At 41.1% G+C, this 20,341-nt stretch overlaps 1 protein-coding gene across 3 annotated transcripts in view; it reads left to right on the forward strand.

Moving 5' to 3' along the window:
* LOC106591140 (membrane-associated guanylate kinase, WW and PDZ domain-containing protein 2) overlaps positions 1-20,341 on the forward strand; it is a 401,362-nt gene that overhangs the window by 128,510 nt on the left and 252,511 nt on the right. For all 3 annotated transcript variants that reach the window (XM_082957127.1, XM_082957128.1, XM_082957129.1), the window contains exon 6: positions 978-1,057. In XM_082957127.1, coding sequence (XP_082813253.1) covers positions 978-1,057 — 80 coding nt within the window. The remainder of the gene's footprint in view (positions 1-977; positions 1,058-20,341) is intronic.

Consider the following 20,341-nt stretch of genomic DNA (forward strand, 5'->3'; position numbering starts at 1 on the left):
ATGAGGGGAAAAAAACATTAATCAATTTTAGAATAAGGCTGTAACGTAACAAAATGTGGAAAAGGTCAAGTGGTCTGAATACTATGCGAAGGCACTGTATTTAGGCTTGCAATAGCAAAAGGGTTGAATTCTTATTGAGTCATGACATGAAGCTTTTCATTTGTAATTAATTTGTAAACATTTCTAGAAACAGAATTCCACTTTAACATTATGGGGTAGTGTGTGTAGATTAGTGACACAAAATCTAAATTTAATAAAGTTTAAATTCAGGCTGTAACACAAATGTGAATATTTTCTGAAGGCACTGTAAGTGTCTGTGTTAAATCTCTGATGAAGCTTTAGTGATCTTATACAGTAGATGCAACAGAAAGACATTATATTCCATTAATCCATTTCAGCCATCACCAGGGTGTTTGATAGGTCATTTTACACACACACAAACTGTTTCTCTCTCTCTCTGTCTTTCTAATGAGGAGCAGAGGGACAATTCGAGAATTTATGGCAGTTTTGTTCACCTTAAATATCTCACCCTCTCGTTCACTCACACAACCTCTGTCCTGCCCATCTCAACTCCACATAAAACATTGTAAAAAAAAAACACACATTCACAGGGGATGGGGGTTAAATCTTCTTTTTTTTAAATGAGAGGGAAATTCCACCCTCCTTTCATATTTTTGTAGGATATTCAGACATTACAGAAGCAGTGGTATACAGGATAGGTAATGAAAGTATAAAAGGTGGTCGCAGGGATTGAACCTACAAACTTAGTTCTAATGTGATTTTTTGAAGGGTATTGTCACTCAACCACACAGACGCTGATCTCTCTCTCTCTCTCTCTCTCTCTCTCTTCTTGTCCTCTCTGTCTTCCTTGCCTCGGTCTCTCCTCTCCATTTATGTACTGTATCTCTTTCTCCTCCTCCCCTTTCTCTGTCCTCCTCCTTCTCTCTCTCGCTCTCTGTCTCACTCTCCCTCTCCAGTCACAACACCAAAACCACATCATGGCTGGATCCTCGGCTGGCAAAGAAGGCCAAACCACCTGAGGAGTGCAAAGAGGATGGTGAGTGTTTTTTGTTTTTATGTAAATGAACAATTTTATGCATGAGGTGTCTCTCTTTTTCTCTTCAAAAAGTATGTGGACACTTGTTCATCGAACATAACATTCCAAAGTCATGGGCATTTAATATGGAGTTGGTCCCCCCTTTGCTGCTATAAGAGCCCCCACTCTTCTGGGAAGGCTTTCCACTAGATGTTGGAACATTGCTGCGGGGACTTGCTTCTACTCAGCCACAAGAGTATTAGTGAGGTCGGTTACTGATGTGGGGCGAATAGGCCTGGCTTGCAGTCACCATTCCAATTTTTCCCAACAGTGTTCGATGGGATTGAGGTCAGGGCTCTGTGCAGGCCAGTCAAGTTCTTACACACCGATCTCGACAAATCATTTCTGTATGGACCTCACTTTGTGCACGGGGGCATTGTAATGCTGAAACAGGAAAGGGTCTTCCCCAAACTGTTGCCACAAAGTTGGAAGCACAGAATGTCTAGAATGTATGCTGTAGCTTTAAGATTTCCCTTCACTGGAACTAAGGGGCCCAGTTCGAACTATGTTACACATTGTTGATTTTACTTTTTGTGTGAGTGTGTATGCTTGTTGAATAGACTGAGACCATTATTTCTCCTTCACCAAACTTTACAGTTGGCCCAATGCATTCGGGCAGGTAGCGGTCCCGTTCTGTGAGCTTGTGTGGCCTACCAGTTCGCAGCTGAACCGTTATTGCTCCTAGACATTTACACTTCACAATAACAGCACTTACATTTGACTGGGGCAGCTCTAGCAGGGCAGACATTTAAAGAACTGACTTGTTGGAAAGGTGGCATCTTATGACGGTGCCACGTTGAAACTCACTGAACTCTTCAGTAAGGCCATTCTACTGCCAATATTTCCCTATGGAGATTTCATGGCTGTGTGCTAGATTTTATACACCTGTCAGCAACGGGTGTGGCTGAAATAGCCGAATCCGCTAATTTGAAGGGGTGTCCACATACTTTTGTTTAAATAGTGTATATATTGCCATCCACTGAGTGTAGAGAACATTAGGAACACCAGTGTATGTATTTCTGTCTTTTAGCTGTTATTGTTTATTAATGTTCTGCAGTATGTCATGTTTTATGTTTTGTGTGGACCACAGGAACAGCAGCTGCTGCTTTCACAAAAGCTAATGGGGATCCTAATAAAATACCAAATACTAATATTGAGTTCCATCCACTTTTGCCCTCAGTACAGCCTCAATTTGTTGGGGCATGGACTCTACAAGATGTTGAAAGCATTCCACAGAGATGCTGGTCCATGTTGACTCCAATGCTTCCCACTGTTGTGTCAAGTTTGCTGGAAATCCTTTGGGTGGTGGACCATTCTTGTTACATGGGAAACTGTTGTGTATGAAAAACCCAGCAGGGTTGCAGTTCTTGACACACTCAAACCCGTGCTCCTGGCACCTACTACCATATTCCATTCAAAGGTACTTAAATATTTTGTCTTGTCGATTTACCCTCTGATTGGCACGCACACACAATCCATGTCTCAATTGTCTCAAGGCTCATAGCTTTCACCTGGATTCACCTGGTCAGTCTATGTCATGGAAAGAGCAGGTGTTCCTAATGTTATGTAAATATAAATAGTTATAGCTTTCAGTGATGGGAGATGTTGGCTGAGAGTTACAAGAGTGGAGACTGCAAATCTTACCAAATTACGCAAGATTTTAGTTCTGGGTTAACCGTGATTACTCCTCCCCTATCCTCTCTGTCCAGTAAAGGGAATTATAATAGCTCCTTTATCCCTCATTTTTTTAATCTATTTTTATTCTCTCTCTCACTCCCGACTGGGAAATTCTCAAGAATACCTAAAAAATTAAACTGGATAGTGAATAATCATATGCTGTTAAAACAGGGAATTGCTGCCATAATGCCTCCACATATTCACTCAGTATATGTCCTTCTAAATCAACAAGGGCAAGGAAACAGGAAATGAAGAAAAGGAGAATAGGACAGGATATAGTAAGTGTAGGGTTTTATGACATGGGAATGAAAGGGAAATAAATAGGAAAGGAAATGAAGAGAATAGGACGTGGGAAAGGAATGGGACGTAGGAAAGAAAGAGATATTAAATGGGAAGGTATTCAAACAGGAAATCAAGGGAAGGGAAGAGGACTTATGAAGGAAAGGGAAGGGGAGAGGACATAGGCCTGGAAAAGGAAGGGAAGGGAATATGATATAGAATAGGAAGGGAAGAGACTGGGACATTGGAAAGGAAGGTGAGGGTTTAAGGACATAGGATAGGGAAGGAAATAAGACAGAAGGGGATACGGTGTAGAAATGAAGTGGGAGGGGGGTTCTAGGACATAGGAAAGGAATGGGAGGATTTAGAAAAGGGTCGGTTTCAGGACATAGGAAGGAAAGGGAATAGGACATAGGAAAGGAAGGGAGGGATGAAGTAGTAAGGGAAATTAATTAAGGAAATAGGACCTAAGAAAGGAGGAGAATAAGACATCGGAAGGGGATAGAATATAGGAAAGGAAGAGAGGACGTAGTAAAGGAAAATAAGGAAATAGGATATTGGAAGGAATGGAAGAGTTTAGGAAAGGGTGGGTTTTAGGACAAAAGAAGGGAAGAGAATAGGACATGGGAAAGGGAGGATGTAGGAAAGGAAATGAAGGAAGGAAATAGGACATAAGAAAGGAGGGGAATCTGACATCGAAAGGGAAGGGAATAGGACATAGGGAAGGGTTTAGGATATAGGTAGGGAAGGGTTCAATAATATAGGAAGGGAAGCCTGTTTATATTATTGGTACAGTACATAGCCCCAATGTTGTTTGTCCTTGTTTGCTGCCAGTCTGACTGAAGAATTCTGGGATTTCCTGGAGCCTCACAGCTACAAACAGGGAGGCAGAAACAAATGCATGTTTACTTTCATCAGCCTTCCCCTTATCTCTCGCCCCCCACATCCTTTTCCTCTCTCTTTCTTTTGAATCCTATGTCCTTCACTCTCCCTCTGTCAGCCTCTTGCTCTCCTGCTGTGTTGAGAGAGAGAGACTTTTTGTCTTTCTTTAATGAAACATTCTAATTTCATTAACCCCCCCCCCCCATTAAAATAAAACACAAAAATATATCCTGTATATAATATATCCATACATGTACCAAACTCACCTTACCCTCTACCACACGATACAAAACACCACAATAACAAAATAAACTCACCACTTCTACAACAGTCAGCCCCCCCAACACACCATATCTCCTGAAACATCTCCACACTTTTTATCATTTTATAGAACACAAATTCTACCCTATGGCGCGCAGGGACCATCCCTTTAGATAATAGTAAAGGGTCTGTTATCCCCCCCACCCTGTTCCTCCTTGTTATCCAAATAGCCTGAGCAAACAGAAAATTCAACAAAACACATTTGACCTTTTCCGTCTTTGAATACCTATACCCCATTATAAACATCCCAACAGTAAAAACCACCCCCAACCTCTCACACAGACATGCCAACAGAAACATTAATGGCATTAACCTGGCGCACACAGAAATCACATGAATCACAGTTTCTCTCATAACACAGGACACCCCTGCCCGACTCCCGGTTCAACCCGTGCCAACCAGCTGTTAGTGGCCAGGGCTCCATGTAGAACCCTCCACTGGAGTTCCCCTGACCTCTTTGGTGCTGGGGGTTTGTAGAACCCCCTCCATCTAAAACCGACCATACTCTCCTCCCCACATAGGCCCTGCCACTGATGTACGTTCACTCCTGTTAGGCTCCTAATGTTCCTCACCTTAATGCAGACGTTGTAGAGGGCTTTACCTCCCACCCCCTCAAACTCCCCCAGGCTCGGAGTGTTAAAATCTAACAAGTCCTCCAGACCCCCTTGCCAGTCCCCAGTCTCTGACGTCACCTGCAGTGGCAGAAACATTGGTGGCCCCTCCCCCTTTGGCCGCTTAAACACCCCCCCTTACCAGCTCAGACAGTGCCTCCTGGACCTCCTCCAGGAATCTCTCCAGCAGCCTAAGAGACATTATTCCTGTTTGTTGTGCCAGGACTTCTGGGGTTTTCCACCCCTCCTCTCCCAGCAGTTGCAGGTCACCCAGCCTTTGTAAACCCGCTGCCATCAGTTGCCTCTTCAGGGTGGCTGACTGAACCGACCTCAAAGGGATGGATGGGTTGCGGAAGATAGGCTCCTCCCAGACCCACAGGCCAGGCTCCACATCCCCTTCTCATGTGGGCCTTAGCAGCTGCCAGGCCCTCAGCACCGCACAGTAAAAATCAGAGAGACCTGCTGTACTCAGCCCCTCCAGCCTAATGAGGAACAGCTGCCAGTCCAAACCTAATCCGCCAGCTCTCCTCAGCAGCACGCATGCTGGCTCCCTCCAGCCAACATCAGTATGGTACAGCAGTCCCTGCACCACCTTTAGTCAGAAAGCAGCCACCTTGCTCTCCAGTTCCACCAGGCCCTGTCCTCCTTCGTGGATGGTCAAGTACAACACTGCACCTTAAGCCAATGATGGCCCGACCACAAAAAGTCCACCAGCTTGCGTTGCAGGTCTGCAAGCAGACCGGCAGGGGGTTGAGGACAGCCAGTTTATGCCCCAAGGAAGATGCCACCAGGTTGTTGATTATCAGCACCCACCCTCTATATGACACTTGGGACAGGAGCCACCTCCATAAAAGTAACTTGCACAATTTGTCTTCTATTTGTAGAGGACAAACATGTCCTGTTTCTATATAGGAAGCCTAGCTTGATTTGTTTGCCGTTTACAAAGTTCATCAATATGCATTTTAAAAGACAATTTATCATCCAACCATATCCCTAAGTTTTTAAATGCAGAGGCCTGATTCATTCGAGAACCATCTAAGCTCGTAAGTGCAAGTGTATTTTCAACCAACTTTTTGAATTTTAGCCAAACCGGAGAGCTTATAGATGGCCTGATAATTATCAAATTCACTACCATCACCTCCCTTGGGGAGTGGTAAAACAAAAGCTGTTTTCCAAGATTTAGGAATCTTTCCTACGACAAATGTTTGATTAACGATATGCATCACTGCACTAGCAATAATAGGTGCCGCACACTTGAGTAAATATGGATCTAGATTGTCAGCGCCTAATGATTTCTTAGAATCTATAGCAGATAGTGCAGATAAGACCGCATCTTCTGTGACTTTTTGAAAATTAAAAACCGGCTTACTGTTTTCCACATCAGCTGAAGGCCGAGGGACTGAAACAATAGACCGGTCAGGATCATGTTGGCCATTTTTTCTTTCAAAAAGAAAACCAGCAGAAATGAAATGCTTATAAAAAAACATCACAAATTTCAATTCGGTCACTGATGATCCCAGATTCCGATGTAATTTGCTTCGGCAGGGAAGTCAAGAGGTTTCCTCGTTTAACCCCTGTGCGACATCCAGCGAAAAATCATATCGCCATTAGCATAACAAAATGTAATATTTTTTTAGTTCAATTTTTTTTTTCAAATTATATCGTTTTATAGATACACCTCTCCTGAATCGAACCACGTTTTCCGATTTCAAAAAGGCTTTACAGCAAAAGCAAAACATTAGATTATGTTAGAGGAGTATATCGTAAAAGTAGCCACATAGCCATTTTCCGACCAATCACATGCATCACAAATAACCAAAAAACAGCTAAATGCAGCACTAACCTTTTACAACCTTCATCAGATGACACTCCTAGGACATCATGTTACACAATACATGCATTCTTTTGTTCGATAAAGTTCATATTTATATATAAAAACAGCATTTTACAGCGTAACGTTGACTAACTATTTTCCCTCAAATGCATCCGGTGAAACAGTGCTACAATCGACTAAATTACTATTCGAAAACATTTTTAAAATGTAATATTGTCATTCTAAGATTTATAGATGAATATCTCTTGAAAGCACCTGTAATGCCAGATTTAAAAAGAACTTTACTGGGTAATCACACTTTGCGATAAAAGGGGATGCGATACTCAGAACAATAGGCTAGCAATAGCAATAGGCTAGCCATCTTGGAACAATCACATATCACATCTAGTCTTGTATACTATTGTCAATAATCCCTTACCTTTGATTATCTTCATCCTTAGGCACTTCCAGGAATCCCAGGTCCACAACAAATGTATTTTCGTTCGAAACAGTTCATCCTTTATGTTCCATTAGCTTGTTGTTGTTAGCGTGTTCTGAAGGCTAAACCAAAAGTTCCGACGTGCGCATTCAACAAAATGCATTTTTTTCTTATTTAGGTTCGTTCAAACATGTCAATCGTTGTATAACATAAATCTGTAGGGCCTTTTTCAACGAGAGCTCCAATAAGATTCTAGGGGGACGATTGCATTGTGTTTCAAAATGTTTCGAAAGGGGAGGGTAACCAGGGGCGCCGGCATCATAATGGTGATGGCCCTCTCCGTGTGACCACGTTCCACTGCGTCTCATTCATTCAGTTTTCACAGTAGAAGGCTCAAATCACTTTGTAAAGACTGGGGACATCTAGTGGAAGCAATAGGAAGTGCTCAATGAACCATAGCTCACAGTGTGATTAATAGGCAACGTGATGAAGTTGAGTTCGCAATTCAGAATTCCACTTCCTGTTTCGATCTGTCTCGGGGTTTTGACTGCCATATGAGTTCTGTTATACTCACAGACACCATTCAAACAGTTTTAGAAACTTTAGGGTGTTTTCTATCCACAAGTATTAATTATATGCATATCCTAGCTTCTGAGTTTGAGTAGTAGGCCGTTTAAAATGGGCACACATTCTTTTCAAAATGCGCTGTGGTGCCCCCTATCCTAGGCGACCGTCAAGAGGTTATTAACCTCTCTAGGCTAGGCGGGACGAATTCGTCCCACCTACGTAACAGCCACTGCCAGCCTGTGGCGCGATTTTCAAATCCTTAAAAATCCTATTACTTCAATTTCTCAAACATATGACTATTTTACAGCCATTTAAAGACAAGACTCTCGTTAATCTAACCACACTGTCCGATTTCAAAAAGGCTTTACAACGAAAGCAAAACATTAGATTATGTCAGCAGAGTACCAAGCCAGAAATAATCAGACACCCATTTTTCAAGCCAGCATATAATGTCACCAAAACCCAGAAGACAGCTAAATGCAGCACTCACCTTTGATGATCTTCATCAGATGACAACCCTAGGACATTATGTTATACAATACATGCATGTTTTGTTCAATCAAGTTCATATTTATATCAAAAACCAGCTTTTTACATTCGCATGTGACGTTCAGAACTAGCATACCCCCCGCAAACTTCCGGGGAATTCGCTAACATTTTACTAAATTACTCACGATAAACGTTCACAAAAAGCATTACAATTATTTTAAGAATTATAGATACAGACCTCCTCTATGCACTCGATATGTCCGATTTTAAAATAGCTTTTTGGTGAAAGCACATTTTGCAATATTCTAAGTACATAGCCCAGGCATCACGGGCTCGCTATTTAGACACCCGGCAAGTTTAGCACTCACCATAATCATATTTACTATTATAAAAGTTTGATTACCTTTTGTTGTCTTCGTCAGAATGCACACCCAGGACTGCTACTTCAATAACAAATGTTGGTTTGGTCCAAAATAATCCATCGTTATATCCGAATAGCGGCGTTTTGTTCGTGCGTTCCAGACACTATCCGAAATAGTAAAGAAGTGTCGCGCGCATGGCGCAATTCGTGACAATAAAATTCTAAATATTCCATTACCGTACTTCGAAGCATGTCAACCGCTGTTTAAAATCAATTTTTACGACATTTTTCTCGTAGTAAAGTGATAATATTCCGACAGGGAATCTCCTTTTCGGCAAACAGAGAAAGAAATCCCAAAGGCGGGGGCGGTCGGGGTCACGCGCATAAGCCAGTGTCCCTTGATCGGCCACTTGAGAAAGGCGATAATGTGTTTCAGCCTGGGGCTGGAATGACGACATTCTGTTTTTTCCCGGGCTCTGAGCGCCTATGGACGACGTGGGAAGTGTCACGTTAGAGCAGAGATCCTTAGTAAATGATAGAGATGGAAAAGAAGTTCAAGAAATGGTCAGACAGGCCACTTCCTGTAAAGGAATCTCTCAGGTTTTGACCTGCCATTTGAGTTCTGTTATACTCACAGACACCATTCAAACAGTTTTAGAAAATTTAGGGTGTTTTCTATCCATATGTAATAAGTATATGCATATTCTAGTTACTGGGTAGGAGTGGTAACCAGATTAAATCGGGTATGTTTTTTATCCAGCCGTGTCAATACTGCCCCCTATCCTAAACAGGTTAACTTCTTTGGGATAGGGGGAGTTATTTTGACGTCCGGATGAAAAGCGTGCCTAAAGTAAACTGCCTGCTTCTCAGGCGCAGAAGCTAGGATATGCATATAATTGGTAGATTTGGATAGAAAACACTACAGTTTCTAAAACCATTAAAATAATGTATGTGAGTATAACAGAACTGAAATGGCAGGCAAAACCCCAAGGACAAACCATCAACAAACCAAAAAAATCTGCATACCACTGATTTCAATGGCTGGCACTTTTATAATAGGGAGAAATCGTCCCCGATTGGAGTTCCTAGGGCTTCCACTAGATGTCAACAGTCTTTAGAAAGAGTTTCAGGCTGGTTTTTGGAAAAATTAGGGAGAAGATGTAGTTTTTCTAAGTGGCTCCCATTTTGGCTGTAGTGTTTCCAAGCGCATGGCCAAGAGAGTGCGTTCTTTTTGTTTATCTACGGTAAAGACAATAACGATTCTCCGTCTTAAATGTGATCGTTTATTTGCGTATTAGGGCACCTAAGGTTTGATTATAAACATTGATTGACTTGTTTGGATGAGTTTATTGGTGACATTTGGGATTCATTTTGTATGCGTTTTGAAGGAAGGAAACCGAGTGGATTATTGACTGAAGCGCGCCAGCTAAACTGAGTTTTTATGGAAATAAAGAAGGACTTTATCGAACAAAAGGACCATTTGTAATGTAACTGGGACCTTTTGGAGTGCCAACAGAAGAAGATCTTCAAAGCTAAGGCATATATTATATCGCTATTTCTGACTTTCGTGTCGCAACTCTCTGGTTGAAAATGATTGGTTATGCATTTGTGTGCTGGGCACTGTCCTCAGATAATGTCATGGTTTGCTTGCACAGTAAAGCCTTTTTGAAATCTGACATGGCGGCTGGATTAACAACAAGTTAACCTCTCTAGGGTAGGTGGCACCAAATCGTCCCACCTACGTAACAGCCAGTGTAATCCCGTGGCGCGTTATTCAAAAACCTCAAAAATGCAAAAACTTCAATTTTTCAAACATATGACTATTTTACACCATTTTAAAGACAAGACTCTCGTTAATCTAACCACACTGTCCGATTTCAAAAAGGCTTTACAACGAAAGCAAAACATTAGATTATGTCAGCATAGTACCCAGCCAGAAATAATCAGACACCCATTTTTCAAGCTAGCATATAATGTCACATAAACCCAAACCACAGCTAAATGCAGCACTAACCTTTGATGATCTTCATCAGATGACAACCCTAGGACATTATGTTATACAATACATGCATGTTTTGTTCAATCAAGTTCATATTTATATCAAAAACCAGCTTTTTACATTGGCATGTGACGTTCAGAACTAGCATACCCCCCGCAAACTTCCGGTGAATTTACTAAATTACTCACGATAAACGTTCACAAAAAACATAACAATTATTTTAAGAATTATAGATACAGAACTCCTCTATGCACTCGCTATGTCCGATTTTAAAATAGCTTTTCGGTGAAAGCACATTTTGCAATATTCTCAGTAGATAGCCCGGCATCACAGGGCTAGTTATTTAGACACCCACCAAGTTTAGCACTAACCAAAATCAGATTTACTATAAGAAAAATGTTATTACCTTTGCTGTCTTCGTCAGAATGCACTCCCAGGACTTCTACTTCAATAACAAATGTTGGTTTGGTTCAAAATAATCCATAGTTATGTTCAAATATCCTCTGTTTTGTTCGTGCTTTCAAGACACTATCCGAATGGTAAAGAAGGGTAACGCGCACGACGCATTTCGTGACAAAAAATTTCTAAATATTCCATTACGGTACTTCGAAGCATGTCAACCTCTGTTTAAAATCAATTTTTATGCCATTTTTCTCGTAAAAAAGCGATAATATTCCGACCGGGAATCTGTGTTTAGGTTCAAAGACGAAAGAAAATAAAAACATGGGGTCGACTCGTGCACGCGCGCCTCAGTCCATTGTCCTCTGATAGAGCACTTGCCAAAGGCGCTAATGTTTTTCAGCCAGTGGCTGGAATTACATCATTCAGCTTTTTCCCGCCTTCTGAGAGCCTATGGGAGCCGTAGGAAGTGTCACGTTACAGCAAAGATCCTCAGTCTTCAATAAACAGAGTCAAGAAGCTCAAGGAATGGTCAGAGAGGGCACTTCCTGTACAGAATCTTCTCAGGTTCTTGCCTATCATATGAGTTCTGTTATACTCACAGACACCATTCAAACAGTTTTAGAAACGTTAGGGTGTTTTCTATCAAAAGCCAATAATTATATGCATATTCTAGTTTCTGGGCAGTAGTAATAACCAGATTAAATCGGGTTCGTTTTTTTATCCGGCTGTGTAAATACTGCCCCCTACCTCCAACAGGTTAAGGTTTGATTATAAACGTTGTTTGACTTGTTTGGAAAAGTTTATTAGTAACGTTTGGGATTCATTTTGTATGCATTTTGATGGAGGGAAACTGGGTGGATTATTGACTGAAGCGTGCCAGCTAAACTGAGTTTTTATGGATATAAAGAAGGACATTATCGAACAAAAGGACCATTTGTGATGTAACTGGGACCTTTTGGAGTGCCAACAGAAGAAGATCATCAAATGTAAGGCATTTTTAATATCGCTATTTTTGACTTTCGTGTCGCACCTGCCAGGTTGAAATATGTTTTTCATGTGTTTGTATGCGAGGCGCTGTCCTCAGATAATCGCATGGTTTGCTTTTGCCGTAAAGCCTTTTTGAAATCTAACACCGCGGCTAGATTAACAAGAAGTTAAGCTTTATATTGATGTATTACAATTGTGATTTTATTAAAGTTCATTCTGCTGCTCCAGTTTCAACTGTTCTGCCTGCGGCTATGGAACCCTGACCTGTTCACTATGATTACAAATTTTTGACCATGCTGGTCATTTATGAACATTTGAACATCTTGGCCATGTTCTGTTATAATGTCCACCCAGCACAGCCAGAAGAGGACTGGCCACCCGTCATAGCCTGGTTCCTCTCTAGGTTTTGGCCTTTCTAGGGAGTTTTTCCTATCCACCGTGCTTCTACACCTGCATTGCTTGCTGTTTGGGGTTTTAGTCTGGGTTTCTGTCCAGCACTTTGTGATATCAGCTGATGTAAGAAGGGCTATATAAATACATTTGATTTGATTTGATGAAAGTAAAATATGAAAATATTTATAATACTGTAGTTTGAATTTCGCGCTCTGCAATTTCACTGGATGTTGGCAAAGTGGGATGCTACATGCCCATAAAAAGTTAATTACATTTTAGGGTATCTGAGGATTAAATAGAAATGTATTTTGACTTGTTGAAACAAAGTTTTAAGATTTTAGGATTCCTATCTTGGCATGTTGAACGAGTGGATTACTCAAATCGGTGGCGCCAACTAAACTGACTTTTTGGGATATAAAGAAGGATTTTATCTAACAAAACGACACTACATGTTATAGCTGGGTCCCTTTGGATTACAAATCAGAGGTAGATTTTGAAATAGTAAGTGAATATTTAATCGCTATTTGTGAATTTATGAAACCTGTGCCGGTGGAAAAAATATTTTGATGTGGGGCACCATCCTCAAACAATTGCATGACATGCTTTCGCTGTAACGGTTACTGTAAATCAGACAGTGCAGTTAGATTAACAAGAATGTAAGCTTTAAACCGATATAAGACACTTGTATGTACCCAAATGTTTAATATCCATAATTGCTATGATTATTTATTTGAATTGTGCGCCCTCCAGTTTCACCGGAAGTTGTCTCGCTAGCCTTAATGTCCCGTTGGTAGGATCGTCTTGATCAGAGCTCATCCAGTTTATTATCCAATTATTGCATGTTGACTAATAGGACTGGTGGTAGAAGCAGGTTACCCACGGGCCTTCGGATTCTTACAAGACACCCCAACCTATGACCCCTATATCTCCTCTTCATGTGAATGACTGGGATTTGGGTCTTGTCCCGTGTCTGAAGTAAATCCTTTGCGTCCGATTCGTTGTCTGTCAGCGTACCAGTGTTTTTTTGCTTGTCATTGTATTTATTTTTTGTATTTTTTTTGTGGACCAGAGGAAGAATAGCTGCTGCCTCTGCAAAAGCTAATGGGGATCCAAATAAACAAACAAATAAACACAGAATTCTCTGGCTGAATTCTGTGTTTACAATTACATTGACTACATCAAACCACCTTGAATCTCTGCCATTTTCCACATTTATTAACTCCATTAGATATAGAGAGAGCTATATATGGAATAGGGTACCATTTACTGCTTCCCCCCTCCCCCTCCAAAGAACTACCTTAAATATCCTTATTTTCTCCCCTTGTCTCTGAGCCACCTTAAATGGCTGCCCTCCCTTCACAGGGAAAGAGGAGACAGTTTCCATAGCAACCATCAGAGGAAGTCTCTTTTTTTATCTTCGGAGCTGAGGGCTCTGTTTTGTCTCTATTCCATGCCTCTCAAATAGAGGAAGAGCGAAAGAGAGAAAAAGAGAAACTGAGAATTTTGCTAATAGCGTGTGTGTGTAATTGTGTTTGCAGTATGAAATGTATGGATGTGTGAGTGTGTCTTAGCAATGTTAAGTGTGTGTGTGTGTGTGTGTGTGTGTGTGTGTGTGTGTGTGTGTGTGTGTGTGTGTGTGTGTGTGTGTGTGTGTGTGGTTTAAGCTCTGATTCATATTACACTTGGATGCGTGACTGAATGAGCGTAACATACATGTTCTATGACACTAAATCAATTGACGCCACGCATGCATGCACATTATGTAGATGGGTATTTGTGCACAAATGTGATGTGCTGGGTATAACTTCAGTTTGCATGTTTGAGTGTGTTTGTGTATGTATGTCTTGCGTCTCGGATATTAAATCTAATTTTGAATCCTCTGCATTAGATGACTCATTCATCTTCTCACACACACACACACACACACACACACACACACACACACACTCCCCCTGACCATCAGAACATTGCAGGAACTCATGTGAATCATATCCGAGCTCAGGAAGGAAGCACACTCATACAAGGGGTCGATCATAGAATTACATATATAATCAGAAATATAGTTGCAAGCAGCCATGGCAGGGTTCAAGCTATGGCCCCACAGCGTCACCTTCAGGACAAATTGGACACAGCCCTAGGATGAGCTATGTCTGTACTCCTTTACACGCTGGCCAAATATCACAACCCAAAGTCAAGCAGATCATGCAACATGCTTTTGATGTATTTTGGAACATTTTTAAGCAAGGAGTCATGCTGAGACCATAGTCTCTTTTGCAGATGAGCGCTGCATGGACACATCAAAAAACAACAATTAAACTATACATATCTACAGTATATACAAATCAATTACACAATTCATGAAAAACAAACACAAAACACAAAAAGGAAAACACAATCATATGAAACAAATACATTATTCAGTAAACAAGCCATCTAACATAAACCTGAATTGCCTTAGGTTCCAACTCCACCAACTTTAAGGAGTTTGAGATCATTCCCCATGAGGCGCAAAAAAACTAAAAGCAGATTTACCTAACTCTGTTGACATTGAAGGGATCTCCAGGGTTAGCCATCCCTGAGTCCAGGTCTGGTAACTTATACGTCTGAAGATCAGCAATGAAGTAAGTTATGGCGGAGGTTTATGCAAGAGGGCTTTTTAGACAAAAAGAGCGCAATGCATCGATCTATGAGACTTCCTGATACAAAATGCAATGATGTGTGCTGAGCCCATAAAAAAGCGCAATGCGCTATGATAAACTCCATCCAATGGCGTTAATACAGTAGCAGCTGCATTCAGATAGACGATATCGCCATAGTCAATAACCGTAATGAATGTTGACTGAATTATTTGTTTTCTGCAATTTAATGAAAGATGGGACCTATAGACCTATAGAAGAAGTATATTTACACTTTTAATATATCTTAACCAACTCATCAACATGCTTTTTGAAAAATCGCTTTTTGTCAATCCAGATGCCCAAATATTTATAAGTGGGGACACGATCCATAGTACGTGTTAACACAAAAAACAATGTTTTAAGTGAAATATTAGCTTTTGTTTGAAGCCGAAAAAGACAGGAAATTCAAAAGCTAATTTTACTTATGCACTAACAAGGCTTTTCAGCATAAGAAGCTTGATTTATGCTTTATTGATCTACTATACTTCAACAAGAGATGTACTCACATTGGATCGTTTGATTAGGATTCAAACCTTCTCTCAAACAGCCTAACACACTCTTAGAGTAGGTTTACCCCTTTAATCTACTTATTAACGTAAATGTGTTTTTTCACGTAAGACATATTCCCATTCCAGTCAGTCAAACGTTATGGGGAGGTTTTCATAGACACAGCCTAGTCCTGGACTAAAAAGCAAGATCAATGGAAAATCTCCAGCCAAAAAGTATTTCTAGTCCAGGACTAGGTGTAATCTGTGTCTGCTCCTTAACCCTACATTTGACCAAGCCTAATACATAAGCCTACTGAGACAAGGTAGTTATAGCTTTGGAACATATTTTGAAGCTATACATGGTTTATGTTCCTGTTATAAACAATGGAGTAATGTATTTGTACTTGTATTTATTGTGGATCCCCATTAGCTGCTGCCAAAGCAGAAGCTACTCTTCCTGGGTCCAGCAAATTTAAGGCAGTTCATACAATTTTAAAAACATTACAATACATTCACAGATTTCACAACACCCTGTGTGCCCTCAGGCCCCTACTCCACCACTACCACATATCTACAGTACTAAATCCATGTGTATGTATAGTGCGTATGTTATCGTGTGTGTGTGTGTGTGTGTGTGTGTGTGTGTGTGTGTGTGTGTGTGTGTGTGTGTGTGTGTGTGTGTGTGTGTGTGTGTGTGTGTGTGTGTGTGTGTGTGTGTGTGTGTGTGTGTGTGTGTGCGCATGTGTATGCATGTGTCTTTGCCAATGTTTGTGATGCTTCACAGTCCCCTCTGTTCCATAAGGTGTTTTTTTCTGTTTTTAAATCTAATGTTACTGCATGCGTCAGTTACTTGATGTGGAATAGAGTTCCATGTAGTCATGGCTCTATGTAGTACTGTGTGCCTCCCATAGTCTGCCCTGACTTGGGGACAGTGAAGAGACCTCTTGTGGTATGTCTTGTATGGTATGCATGGGTGTCCGAGTTGTGTGCCAGTAGTTTAGACAGATAGCTTGGTGCATTCAACATGTCAATACCTCTCATAAATAAAAGAAATGACGAAGTCAATCTCTCCTCCACTTTCAGCCAGGAGAGATTGTTATGCATATTATTAATATTAGATCTCTGTGTACATCCAAGGGCCAGCCGTGCTGCGAGTCCTTTTTTGTGACACCTGACCACGCGACTGAACAGTAGTCAAGGTGCGACAAAACTAAGGCCTTTAGGACCTGCCTTGTTGATAGTGTTGTTAAGAAGGCAGAGCATCACTTTATTATAGACAGACTTCTCCCCCTCTTAGCTACTAATGCATCAATATGTTTTGACCATGACAGTTTACAATCTAGGGTTGCTCCAAGCAGTTTAGTCACCTCAACTTCCTTAATTTCCACATTATTTATTACAAGATTTAGTTAGGGTTTAGTGAGTGTTTTGCTCCAAATACAATGCTTTACGTTTTAGAAATATTTAGGGCTAACTTATTCCTTGACACCCACTCTGAAACTAACTGCAGCTCTTTGTTGAGTGTTGCAGTCATTTCAGTCACTGTAGTAGCTGACATGTATAGTGTTGAGTTATCCGCATATGTAGACACTCTGGCTTTACTCAAAGTCAGTGGCATGTCATTAGTAAAAAAATTAAAAGCAAGGGGCCTAGACATCTACCCTGGGGAATTCCTGATTCTAACTGGATTATATTTGAGAGGCTTCCATTAAAGAACACCCTCTGTGTTCTGTTAGACAAGTAACTATTCATTTGAATGCTAGAAGCTTCATCCAAAAGCTAGATTTGATTGAAATACTGGTCTCACAATCACATGCTGACATATTGATTATATCTGAATCCTGACTCTGTGTCTCTGTTCCAGACTCAGATGTTCTGTTAGCTGGGTATAATGTCTACAGAGCAGACAGAGTGGGTAGAGGTGGAGGTATTGCCATATATGTTAAATGCAACCTAGATGTCACTGTCGTCATTTCAACTTCTGTTCCGAAACAGTATGAATGCTTAGTTCTAAATGTGGTCCTTGGTCATAATGCACTATTAACGCGAGCGGGAGTTTATCGTCCACCCTCAGCTCCGGTATCTGGTCTATGCAAATTGTTTGAGTTAACCTGTTATGGCTAGGGGGCAGTATTTTCACGGCTGGATAAAAAACGTACCCGATTTAATCTGGTTACTACTCCTGCCCAGTAACTACAATATGCATATAATTATTGGCTTTGGATAGAAAACACCCTAAAGTTTCTAAAACTGTTTGAATGGTGTCTGTGAGTATAACAGAACTCATATGGCAGGCAAAAACCTGAGAAGATTTCATGCAGGAAGTGGCCTGTCTGAAAAGGTGTCGTTCTTCTTGTCTCTGTTTATTGAAGAGTGAGGATCTTAGCTGTCCCGTGACACTTCCTACGGCTGCCATAGGCTCTCAGAAGGCGGCAAAACGCTGAATCGTGGCTTTGCAGGCTCTGGCTGAAACAAAGTAGCGCGTTTGGGTAGTGGCTGGTTACAGTACTGTGAGACTCAGGCTCGTGCCCGCGTCGACCGAAAGCTTTGTTTTCTTTCCTCTGTTTAGCTAAATGGACATTCCCGGTCGGAATATTATCGCTTTTTTACGAGAAAAATGGCATAAAAATGGATTTTAAACAGCGGTTGACATGCTTCGAAGTACGGTAATGGAATATTTAGATTTTTTTTGTCACGAATTGCGCCATGCGCGCGACCCTGATTTACCATTTCGGATAGTGTCTGGGACGCACGAACAAAACACCGCTATTCAGATATAACGATGTATTATTTTGGACCAAACCAACATCTGTTATTGAAGTAGCAGTCCTGGGAGTGCATTCTGACGAAGACAACAAAAGGTAATCAAACTTTTATAATAGTAAATCTGATATTGGTGAGTGCACTTGCCGGGTGTCTAAATAGCTAGCCCGTGATGGCTGGGCTATGTACTTAGAATATTGCAAAATGTGCTTTCACCAAAAAGCTATTTTAAAAACGGACATATCGGGTGCATAGAGGAGTTCTGTATCTATAATTCTTAAAATAATTGTTATGCTTTTTGTGAACGTTTATCGTGAGTAATTTACTAATTTGTTAGCAAATTCACCTGAAGTTTGCGGGGGGTATGCTAGTTCTGAACGTCACATGCTAATGTAAAAAGCTGTTTTTTGATATAAATATGAACTTGATTGAACAAAACATGCATGTATTGTATAGCATAATGTCCTAGGTGTGTCATCTGATGAAGATCATTAAAGGTTAGTGCTGCATTTAGCTGTCTTCTGGGTTTTTGTGACATTATATGCTAGCTTGAAAAATGGGTGTCTGATTATTTCTGGCTTGGTACTCTGCTGACATAATCTAATGTTTTGCTTTCACTGTAAAGCCTTTTTGAAATCGGACAGTGTGGTTAGATAAAGGAGAGTCTTGTCTTTAAAATGCTGTGAAATAGTCATATGTTTGAAAAATTGAAGTTTTTGTATTTTTGAGGAATTTGTAATTCGCGCCACGCCTATCATTGGATATTGGAGCAGGTGTTCCGCTAGCGGAACGTCTAGATGTAAGAGGTTAACATTTCTACAAACGTCAAAGTGTCTTGTTTCCAATGGTACCAATTATATGCATATCCTGGCTTCAGGGCCTGAGCAATAGGCAGTTTACTTTGGGCACGTCAGTCAGCTGGAAATTGAGAAAAAAGGACCCTAGCCCTAACATTAAAAACTGTAATATCTTATGGTTCATCGAATCATGACTGAATGACAACATTGATAACATACAGCAGGCTGGGTTTTCCGTGCATCGGCAATATAGAACAGCTGCCTCCGGAAAGTCAAGGGGTGGCGGTCTGTCAATAACAGTTGGTGCACGAAATCTAATATTTGGTCGCCTGAGGTAGAGTATCTCATGATAAGCTGTAGACCACACTATTTAACAAGAGAGTTTTCATATATATTTTTTGTGGCTGTCTTTTTACCAAAACAAACTGTTGCTGGCACTAAGACTGCACTCAACAAGCTGTAAAGGCCATAAGCAAACAAGAAAATCCTCATCCAGAAGCGGCACTCCTAGTGGCTGAGGCCTATAATGCAGGGAAACTTTAATCTGTTTAACCTCATTCTTACTAGCATGTTACATGTGCAACCAGAGGACAAAAAACTCTAGATTACCTTTACTCCACACACAGAGACGCATACAAAACCTTCCCTTCCCTATGTTCCGGGATTCTTCCGATGGCATTGAGGAGTACACCACATCAGTCACTGGCTTCATCAATAAGTGCATTGATGACGTTGTCCCCACAGTGACCGTACATATATACCCCAACCAGAAGCCATGGATTAAGGCAACATCCGCACTGAGCTACAGGGTAGAGCTGCAGCTTTCAAGGAGCAGAGCTCTAACCCGGAAGCTTATAAGAAATCCCGCTATGCCCTCCGAAGAACAATCAAATGGGCATTGCCTCAATACGGGACAAAGTGGTAATAAGGGACAAACTATTACGGACTACAAAGGGAAGCACAGCCGCGAGCTTCCCAGTGACACAAGCCTACCAGACGAGCTAAATGACTTCTATGCGCACTTCGAGGCAAGCAGCACTGAAGCATGCATGAGATCACCAGCTGTTCCGGATGACTGTGTGATCACGCTCTTCGTAGCTGATGTGAGTAAGACCCTTAAACAGGTCAATATTCATAAGGCTACAGGGCTAGGCAGATTACCAGGACGAGTACTCTGAGCATGCGTTGACCAACTGGCATGTGTCTTCATTGACATTTTCAACCTGTCCCTGACCGAGTCTGTAATACCAACATTTTTCAAGCAGACCACCATAGTCCCTGTGCCCAAGAACACCAAGG

Source organism: Salmo salar, chromosome 10 (genome assembly GCF_965601325.2).
Source record: "Salmo salar chromosome 10, fSalSal1, whole genome shotgun sequence".
NCBI classification, from domain to species: Eukaryota; Metazoa; Chordata; class Actinopteri; order Salmoniformes; family Salmonidae; genus Salmo; species Salmo salar.